The 10,880-nt window shown below is 45.2% G+C and overlaps 1 protein-coding gene across 1 annotated transcript in view; it reads right to left on the bottom strand.

Annotated features, from left to right (window-relative positions):
• The window catches only part of Fam198b (family with sequence similarity 198 member B), a 39,601-nt gene extending 33,654 nt beyond the window's left edge, over window positions 1–5,947 (bottom strand). Inside the window, exons 1-2 of the mRNA XM_005344128.3 lie at window positions 5,931–5,947; window positions 4,059–5,196 (exon numbers count right to left, since the gene is read on the bottom strand). Of these exons, the coding sequence (XP_005344185.1) occupies window positions 4,059–4,965 (907 nt within the window). The 5' untranslated portion in view covers window positions 4,966–5,196; window positions 5,931–5,947. The remainder of the gene's footprint in view (window positions 1–4,058; window positions 5,197–5,930) is intronic.
• Between the last annotated feature and the right edge of the window lie 4,933 nt (window positions 5,948–10,880).

Below are 10,880 nucleotides of genomic sequence, written 5' to 3'. Positions count from 1 at the left end.
TGGCTCCATCTAGAAGAAAGAAGGATCCTCTCTCAGCCTCAACTGTCTACTTCCTGTCCCTTATCAGTTTGCAGTCCTCAAAGTTTCTATGATATTTTGTTAAGCTAATGGCTAGCTCTTATCTCTGACACAAACAAAGTTTATTATCAATATAAGGTCAAACTATTACACAGATCCCTGAAACTTCTCATATATATATATATGAGAAGATTTGTGTGTAGTAGAGACACATGTTCACAGTGTGAACACCATGACAAACACTCATTATCACTTCTGTTCCAATCCAGTGTGAGATAAAGGAAAAATTTCTGGATGCATAGCAGAAGGTTGCCAAATCTCCAGTGTGTCTGGGAAGGTATGTCATAAACAAATAAGAGGACACAGCAGCCAGCCGGTGATGCTTGGACAGGATGCTCAGGAAACTTTTGTCCCCAAATGAATGCAAGTATTAAGCCAGACAGCTCAATTCGATTGCTAAAGAAAGAGCCTTGGGACTTTTCTGATAAAGAGTACAATGTGCTTTTGAGCAAAATAAATTAAGAATAAAGCATGATTGCACACTCCCTAAATAAATATTTTAAGAAAGCTTGCAGACATGCTGGAAGTTTGCAGAATTCAGAACCACTGTGTTTCCAAATCGTGGAGGGATTCTCAGAACTCCAAGAAATGGACTCCATCTCTACCTGACCCCTGAAACAACATGAAAAGTAGAGCTGCCATTCTTCCAGCCCAGCGGTTACACCATCACCTAGGACTCCCCAGGTTGCTCCAGTAAACTTGAGAAGGCAGGGGGGAAAGAAAAACAATACATTTCTTCTGCTCTATAATAGGAAGAGGCAATGCAAGTTGGGAAATGGTGAGCAACTTGGGATACACACATTTAAATGGAAGTTTGTGGGGGGCCTGTAGTTTCTCATCTCAGCAGCTTCCTGCACAGAATTTCTGGAACTAGCCTACCCTAACTCAGTATGACGGCTCCATGGCAATAAAACGGCATCCTAAAAATAAAGCATACATAATGCATCTTCTATGCTGGGTATGAAAAACAGCAAGATGCTTAAATGCTACCCAAATGGTGTTCCCGAGATCCACTCACAGCAACGTGCAGACTCGAGAGAAGCTCTGGCAAAACTACTAATTCAGAGGTCGCAGAGGACACTGGGTTTCCACTTTTCATTCATTCATTCATTCATTCATTCATTCATTCATTCATTTTGGGGGGAAAGGCACACATGTCTGGGCTCTTGTTGAAGTTAAAAGACAACTTTCAGAGTCTGCTTCTCTCCTTGCACTGTGGGAGTTACAGAGATCAAACTCAGGCCACCAGGCCTGACAACAAATGCCTTGACCTGATGAGCCACCTTGCCCAGCCCTGGGTTTTCTTTTTAAATGTGTTGACTTTCACAAGGTCACGGTCTGCTTTGTCTTAGCCTAGATGAATATTTTTAAATAGTTTATTTTCAAAAGTCATCTGAAAATATCAGCACAACACCACAAACCATCTGATGACCTTTATAATAATTTGAGAGTCTTGTGTAAGAAAAGAAAGGCAGAAAAAAGAAACAAATTGACGTGTTCAAGTATATTTTTATATGCACGCGTTCACACTGTTAAACATTAGAATTTTAGCTTGCATGTAAAAGTAAGTGCCACCATGCCCAGAGTGGAGCATCAATACTTCTTCCCTTGAGCAAAGACATTATCACAGTTATATTATTGAGCTGAAAAAGAAGATAAACATGTCGACATAGCAGCACAATCAGAAACTGTCATGCTAAATGTGTACAGTTTGGTTGTTATCCCATAACTGTGCCAAATAGTATTTAAAATATGGTGCTGGTTTACAGAAGAAACCCGGGGAAGAATTAAGCTGTGAAGAAGCAGGAACAAGTTCCATCTCTACTAGTCACTAGTCATCTGGCTTGCTGGAAAATTCATAACCTTTTATAGCTTCTGAATATCCCTGCTTACAACAGAAGTAATAGGAGCTGGGGGCGTGGCTTTTCTGTCCTTGTATGGGGTTTCCCATGCGCACCATGATGCCAGGGGCAGGGTAGTAAGTGGTCTAATGCACACAGCTAACAACTCCATTGTGTTAGTCCTAGTGTCGACACTAGGGTCTTTATAGATGACAAGTTAAAGGTTACTGAAAAAAATCATTTTATGTTTCATTTATTTTTATAAAACTAAGTTGTGTTTTATTAAGGAAATGACAGCAGGATGTGCCCAAGGGTGGGTGTTGGTTTCTCAAGATATGGGAAGATCCTGGGATTTTAGATAACAGATTTTGTAGACAACTTCAACAAAGGAAAGGGTTCTCATGAAGGGATTCCAGGAACGGGAAGGAATTTTCTTCCAACAGGGCTTTCTACCACTTTCTGTCCTCACGTCTGTCAAGGTCAAATACACTAAGATACATTCACTTAGGCATTACAAAGTGACTATAACACATGTAGCACCTTGTCTATCATAATTTACTACCAATTCCACATATCATATGTTACTGATATTTTATTTATTTATTTGGTGTTTTGGATTGAATGAGGGCCTTGTGTGTATTAGGCAAGAACACAGATGCCGATATCTTAACAATGAAGTAAAGGACACTGAGGGGTCACCTAGTTGTCCATATTGGTCCTTACAAGTTTTACTGAATCTTAGCTTTGGGATAACATAGAAACCCAAGGCAGAGAATGAAATATCTAAGAGAGCTCTTGGCACAAATCAGAGAGAGTCAAGAGAAAGAGTTTGCTAGGTTATTTTTTTTTCCTCACAAGAGAAAATGACCTTTGAGGGCTGAAGGCTCAAAGTAACTCAGAGAACTTAGAACTTCATGTACTTGGTGTAATAGCAGCCATAGCCAACACTTACTGAAGGTTTAGTCTGTGCCAGGGACTGTTTTCCACATGTGAGCAGCTGCATGAAGGAGACAGCCTTGCCATTCCATAGCTGGGGAAGCTTGAGAGATATGCTAACATTTCAGCCTGGATTTATTTTGTAACGTATGGATTATTCTATGTTCCAACACAGGTCACTGACTGAGGGTACTTCAGATTCTAACCCTGCGGTGGCATCCTTATTCAAAGAGTCATCTCTGTGGCATCATCATTCCCACAGACCAGCACTGTGACCCCTAACTTCAGTTAGCGGCCACACACCTAGACACTACCTTTGTGTTCCAGGAAGACACGATTTTGAAAATTGTCTCCATAAAACATGGAATTAATGGCTAGTTAGTATACATCCTAAGTACATCAATGATTTTGCCTTATTTTCTTTATACATTAAAAGAAGAGGTTGACCCCATTGCTGAGAGGGAAAGTCATTGCATTGACTCTTAGGTGATCAGTTCTGTCTGAAACTCTGGCAAAGATTCTATTAACTGAGGAAAGAACTGTTTCCTCCTACTCTTTTTTATTATTGAATCGTTATTTTATGTATAAAAGTGTTTGTTTTCACGTGTGCAAGTGCGTTTGTGGTGCCTGCAAAGGTCAGAAGACAATATCGGATACCCTTGTACTGGAATAACAGGAGGTTATTGAGAGCCGCCATGTATCTGTCGAGAACAAAACCCCACCTCCAGTCCTTTGCAAGAGCATTGGGTGCTCTTAACCACTGAGCCATCTTTCCGGTCCCCCTACACCCCCTTACTCTTTAAACCGTCCTTGGAAGGAGGTTCCCATAGGACACTGTAACAATGTGCAGGGCAGTCAGCAAATCCTGTACCTCCACCCTGGCTTCTTGTCATCGTGCAAATTGTCATTGGCTTGAATTAGATTTAATATGTCACGAAAACGTGCAGTGAGGGACATGGAGAGCAGAGACTGCGCAGTGTAGGCTTACTCTCACATGCCCCGCACAGCCATTGGCTGGAACTCCAACATCACCAGACTGTGTGAAAGAATGTCACGCATATGGAAAGACAGCGCTGCTGCTGCTGTTGCTGTCCAAATGGGAAGTGTGGGTGGGGAAAAATCATTTAGAGAGGGTGAGGGAAAAAGAGAAAATGATTCCCAAATCCCCAACAGCTGCAAATAAGAAGCTAGTAAATCTGTTACCTTGGATGAACTCCGGTTTCCTACTCACAGATGGCAGGGTCCTATTGAGACCCAAAATCCTGTCCAGGTGGAAGGCAAACACTTCACTCATGTCCAGGGGCTGCTTGAGTAGCCCACAGGGGCTAGGCCCGCAGCCAGGCACAGAGCCTGAGGTGCTCCCTTCCAACACCAGCAAGCTGGCACCACTTTTAGAAACTGCTGGGAGGATGCTCGTCACCTCGCCATCAGCCAGCAGGCGCATTCTGCGGATGTCTTCTTTGCTCAGCCATGTGGGGGCGCTCTCACTGTAAATCCTAATGTTGCTCTCTCGGGCCCTAGGCTGCCGCAAGTTTGAACCCCCAGTTCTGATGCCAGGACCACGCAACACCCTCCAGGGTCGTTCTCCAACCTTAGTCAGGGAGCCCTGATCATAGCCAGGTACTTCAGCGTCTGCTGCCGGTGCAACTTCCTGCAGGATAAAGGATGGTTTAACCAGTGCCTCCTGACCAGGGGCTAGAGATGCCAGGGCATACTTCTTCCTGCGCTTGGGTTTCACCGTGCCACGGATATTGGCAGGCTTGCTGCGCTTGGAGCGTAGGGTAATGTACACCACGTTGGGCTGCAGTGTGCTCCCATTGCCCTGAGAATCTGGAGGGGCCAGGGTACCATCCAGGGGGATCTCAGGGAAGGATACCTTGGAGATGTCACGGCTGTGGGGTGGGCCTCTGTCAATGTCCTGCCCATGCTGGAAGGAGGCCCTGCCAACCTGGCTCACCAGGAAACCCAGGTAGATGGCACAGGCAGTGCCCAGCAAGAGGTTCCGTCTGGTCCTGGGACGCCGGCTGCTCCAGAGTTTACACACTGGAGGGACGCAGAGGGAGCAGACAAACCAGTTTATGAGCTGCCCCGGCTTGTCTGGACAGGTCATTTCTCTGCCGCTTCCACATGCTGAACGGAGTTTAAAGTCTGCAGCTCGTTTCTGATGACATGATTCATGGCTTCCTGAATCCAGCCGTCCAGTCCGCTTCAATATCTAAGTGGTCTCCAATAGGCAGAGGTGAAAGGGAAGGGTCGCTCCTGGCGCCGGGACCGCTTGGGGCACCGGCCACCGGCCTTTTAAACCCCTGTCTGCCTTTCCCAGGAGAAAGGAAGGCTGCCTCTGCGGATGAATGGAAACAAAGTTGACTGAGTCACGATTTCAACCCATTTCAGTTCCTCTGTGAGAGGAAAGAGGAGAGTAACCCTTTCTTTCCATAAATACTACCGAGTTTGCTGTAAAAGTTTCAAACATGGAAACAAGATCGCTGTGTGAGCCTGATTTCACTTTAATGAAAACAAGCTGCTGGCTCAGGGCTAAACCACTACACCTGACTGGGAAGCGAAGCAGTAAAACGTCATCGACCTGGGCTCCCCTGCACACCCCCTTTGTGTGATTCAGAAATAATAAGACAAATAATAAACACATCTAAAAAATGTATAAGCACCCTTATTTTTTTTATAAGATATATACTAACTGCTTGGGCAAAAACACCAAGTAGTGAGTTCACATTTAAACATATTCTCTTTAAGTGAAATGCCCCAGTTTGTCCCTATAATATGTTCTAATATCTTACATTGGTATTTAACAGTCTTTAGCGTCTGTAAAACTTGGAAAGAGGAACATTTATATTTCCTCTCTATGTGTGTCACTCACACGCGCGCGCGCACACACACACACACATACACACACACACACACACACACAAATCCAAGTATTTTTATTTCCTTTCTTTCCACTAAAGAGAGAAGAATGAAAGAAAAGAATCTTCATGATTTTTTTTTTCTTCTTCTCTCTCTCCTCATATTTAAAAAGAGGAAGAAACTGGTTTAAAAAGAAAAGACCTCTTTACTTACACCGCTGGCCCCACGCTCAGCTCCAGGAACAATGGAACCTCTGACCCTAAGGCACAGAACTTTGCGAGGCTGCGGCAGGGAAGGAGACCATAGCTCATGGTCAAAGGGGCTCCACCTTTCAAACATCTCAGCTCAGCCCTAAAAGCTGCCGCCTCCGGACAGCGAAGCAAAACGATTTGTAAACCAGCTGCTGCAGTTTTCAGGCACGTGAGGTTCTTTTTAAAGATGACTAAAAAAAAAATAAAAATTAAATTTAAATTTTGAATTCTCAAAACACAGTCCCGGAGTGGAGTCAGTTTTCATTCAAACAACTTTCTGCCTCTTCCGACTCCTGGGAGCCCCCTAGTGTCCCACTTGCTAAGCAACACAGAAACGTCAGCCTTGGGGAAGCTGAAGGGATCTGAAGTGTTTGCTGAGGTTGGTGGAGACCCCACTCCCTGCCAAATAAATGCCTTGTAAAAGGAGGGGTGCCGCTGACCCTTGCCTGACCCTGTGGAGGTGGGGACCAGACGCCGGAGGACCAGGGCCTGCGACTTACCTTCCCTCTGGACTGTTTGCGGGCTAACACTTGTCTCCCAGCAATTCTGGGACCAGGCGGGCAGGAGCGGAGACCAGGCTAAGAAGGGGGCCCCTGGAAGTGAGGAGGAAAAAGAAGCCTGAAATAAGAGGGTAAATGAGAAGACATTGGGGGTGAGCAACTACACCCAGCAACAGCGCAGGAAGGCGCCTGGACTCCTTCTGATTGGAGGTCTTTTTAAAACAGGTTAGTGATTGGCCTGGGTCATTTGCATGTCCTGGCACAAAGGCAGGAGCCGACGACCTTGGGGTCTCACTGGGCTTTGCTTCCTAGCTTTTGCAGCACAGAGTCAAACAAGAAGACACCGATGATGGGACAGGGGTGGTTTTCCCAGTTAGGGAAAAGATCGTGATGCCAGGAAGTGAGCAGATCAGAATATGGTACTGTCTGATCCTAAAACACTGTGTTAACAAAGCAAAAACAAAAAACAAACAAACAAACAAAAAAAGCTGAATTTCTCCTCAAACTTTTCTCCCTCTTTAGAAGTTCTGGTACCATGATAAAAAGAGATCAAACGATTCCGAAATGGACAGTAGCCTTGAGTTTCTGACAGGCTTTGGCGGAACACTGGAATCATTTCCTTTATGTTCCCAGATTCTTAAAGCACATACTCCATGGTCTAGAGACTACTTGAGAACTTTCTGAGAGGGGTCAGTGGCTGAGCTGCTTCCTATAGCTATTTTGTGCTTTCCACATGTTCAAAAGATTACTTGGCCGAAGTCTCTACCAATGAACGCCGTGGGCTGCCATGTAGCTTACTGATGGCACTCTTGCCTGACATGTGGGTGATCTTAAGACCTGTTTTCAACAACAAAAACTATTAAATTAAAAATTTACAAGTAAACACTCGGCAGAAGCCTCTTCCAGGCATCTTACAGGCAACTGTACCGGTTCCTGGGAAGCAGATAAAAGTTGTGTGTGCTGCTAAGTTGGCCTGACTCCTCCCTTACCTCAAAATAATGGTCATTACTAGAAAAGAACAATTCATCCTCCTCCTCCTTCAGTCCCAAGGGGGGCTAGCAGCGGCTAAGGAATGTGGTTAGCACAGGATGGGCTAGGAAGGAAGCAAGCATGGTGCTCCCATCTCGCTGTGGCACATACTCACACCTGTCTGATTCTGTTTCTCACTCCACATCCAACAGCCGTACAACAGCGTTCACCCCGAGAGCTTCCTGTGTTGTTAAAGGAGACAGAGTGATGGAAGGGACCACAGGGAAGAGCTGGTGATGTTTGTCTTCATCTCCCTATGTCCACACCTTACTGAATTTCTCAAAGAATCTTCCACTGAGGCCCGTGGTGCCAAATCCTGTTGTGCCAAGATATTAGTATAGAATTTGGAACAGGCATGAGAAATTGTTTACGTGGTAAAATAAAACTAATATAACCCATGAGGTTCATTCAATATGATCAGAAATCATTCCTTCCACTGCCCGTGAGACCTGACCTGGGGCCTTGTCACTTTCTTCCAACCCCTTGAGTGAAGCTCCAGGGCTCCTCTAGCTGCACTGGGGGCATAGGAGGAAGGAGGTTAAAGTTTGCCAGCCATTGTCAATCCTAGATGAATCTATATATTTTTTAAAATATGAGAATCTATGACACAGTCCAAATCTTTTGATTTTATTTTAGAGTTAAATCATGTATAACGAGTGCATTCTAGATCCATCTATCTTCTCACTGCATGCTAAGCTGGCCCTCGCTATCCCAGTGTCCAAGGGCAGCAGAAGAAGGAAGAAGATCAGAAAAGCTCCCCTCTGACACTGTAGACTCTACTGAGCAGTTCCCTGGGCATGAGGTGTATATGTAACCCTGCCCTCCAATGGGCATCTTGCAGTCTCTTCGGAGGTGACAATATTAATGCCTCTCTAGAGGCTGTTGATGTCTCTTCACACTCTGAAATCCATCAGCCCACTGCTATGCAAGAGTTATTTTATATGTGTGTGTGCAGTGTGTAAATATATGTTACTAAAATAAATACATATATAAATGTGTGTGTGCACATATAATAATATACAGAACCTCCCGATTGTTTGCTAAGGCAGCATGTCACACGACCAACAAACTGGCTTCCTTACCCACGCCTCATAAGGGACACAACTGAATAGTGACCAGCTGCACGCACCCTTCGTTTACCCAACTGCCCCTATGGGGATCCACACCTCATCTCAGAACATGGAAGCCCCTGCCACCTATGACTCAAGATCTCTGCTGAAACCAAGAAGAGGGATGTCGTAGGGTAGTGTGGGACTTGCGGCAAGCTGAAGTCAGAGCAGTGAAAAACCTGTTGCAATATAACTAAGGCATGTGTGATGCTCAAAGTTATGATTATTATCAGAGATACTAATAAACTCTGTGCCTGAAATATTTTCTCTCCCTAAAAGTAATATACAAGGAAGCCAAGCTTTAAAAAGAAGTAAATTAATTGAAGGCTACCTTAGCTATTAGCAAAATACTCAGGGAATCTAAACAACTGATTCTGTTTCATCAGTGGACACTGAATCTTTAATGTGCTGCCCCAGCCCTGCCAGTCAACCACACATGGGAAAGAACCAGCATCTGCACGCTGGCCCCAGGACACCCTCATCTTGGACAGAAGCACGCAAAAGTTGATCTGCACTTTGAAAGTAGGTAAAGATTCATCAAAGCTGGATCAACACGAGTCCCTAGCAAGAAATTAGACCAGAATTTCAAATTGTCTCCCCTTACCTCGAGCACAGTTTATACTATGGGAAAAAAAAAAAACACTATAGGATTGTATTTGAAGGAAGGAAGGTCCCCTAGATATGCTAGATTAAATTTGGCATACTAGAAATGCTTCAGATTATAAATACCATATTAAGTATGGGAGGAAAAACTGCAAAAATCTGGTATTTTCAGAGTTTATATGCCACTTTCTGTGATTCCAATGTGTGCAGCATATCCGATGTGTGCATGCATAACTGTACATACATGTTTTATGAACCCATCGAAACACTGGGTTAGGAAAGACAGCACGGGAGAGATCACAAGCCTTGCTCACCCATCCATTCTTCCTTCTGCAGCCCTAAGAGCATCATGGGAGGTATAGCTGTAGGAAGACCCTGATGGGGGTGTTCTAAGATGTGATGAGACACAGCAACATGTTGTGGGTTTTTCTGAGGAGATGTAACATGAGATCTGAGGGCTCTCTGCAGAGATGCTCAGGAACTTCGGTAGGTTGTCTGCTTTGGGAGAGCATAGCAGGACTACATCTATGGGTTCACCACATCATACTGTAGGAGACAGCAGCAGCAGCAGGGAAAGCCGTGCAGCAGAGACAGCAGCGACAGCCATGCAGCAGAGGCAGCGGTGACAGCCATGCAGCAGAGACAGCTGTGACAGCCATGCAGCAGAGACAGCAGCAACAGCCGTGCAGCAAAGACAGCAGTGACAGCCGTGCAGCAGAGACAGCGGTGACAGCCAAGCAGCAGAGGCAGCGGTGACAGCCATGCAGCAGAGACAGCAGTGACAGCCAAGCAGCAGAGACAGCGGTGACAGCCATGCAGCAGAGACAGCGGTGACTTCCCCTTAAGCAGCCACACAGACAGAACACAGACAGAACACATGCATGGGGAAGGCTTATGTGTAGTAACCAGAACAGACAGGGCTATAAGCGTATGCGTGACAAGATTTGACACTCCTGGGACACAAGAGCTTTATTGAGAGGTTCCACTGGATTCACCCCATGCAGGGGAATGACAGTCTGCAACTCAAGTCATCCCTGCTCAGGAGTGCTTAGTAATTTGTACTGCCACCAAAACAGATAAACCTACAAGCTTTTTATGAGAAGTCTGGAGCGTGTCGTAAAATAAAACAGGAACGTGTAGGGAAGGTACAGAATAAGAGTGTCTTCAGAAGAATGAGCAGGCTTTTCCTAGCTGCAGCCCAACCCTCGTTGTCGTCCACAGGGGAGAACGCATTGGATTCCAGTCCTTTGAAGGATGGAGCCATCCTTAGCCGCAGTGATCACCAGCTTAGAGGCAATTCCTCCTTTCACGTTCACGCTAATTGCTCACAATGCAGAGGTAGGCAATATCGTTTATGATTGCCAATTTGCATCTCATTAGGTTAGGTTGAAGAATCTGTAAACAAAGATGCTTGCTCCAGCTAGGTGCTTTGGGAAAATTCTACTCAGTTTCCTCAGCTGAAAAACTAGGCTGGTTTTATCCAGCTCACGGGGCGGTTCTAAAACTAGATAACACTTTACATGGAAATCACAGTGTTTGGCAGGCTGCTGGAGCTTGTTCGTTTATTCCCCTTTTCTCACAATGGCTAACCTCTAGACGGACTGTCAGAAGCCAGTCATAGCCACGGCCCGTGATCAGCACACGATTTCAGGTTCATGACACGGGTGTCAT

The sequence above is a fragment of the Microtus ochrogaster genome, chromosome 1, assembly GCF_000317375.1.
Source record: "Microtus ochrogaster isolate Prairie Vole_2 chromosome 1, MicOch1.0, whole genome shotgun sequence".
Classification (NCBI taxonomy): Eukaryota; Metazoa; Chordata; class Mammalia; order Rodentia; family Cricetidae; genus Microtus; species Microtus ochrogaster.
Note: the sequence above shows the minus strand (reverse complement) of the source record. Positions and strands in the feature narration are given on the sequence as shown.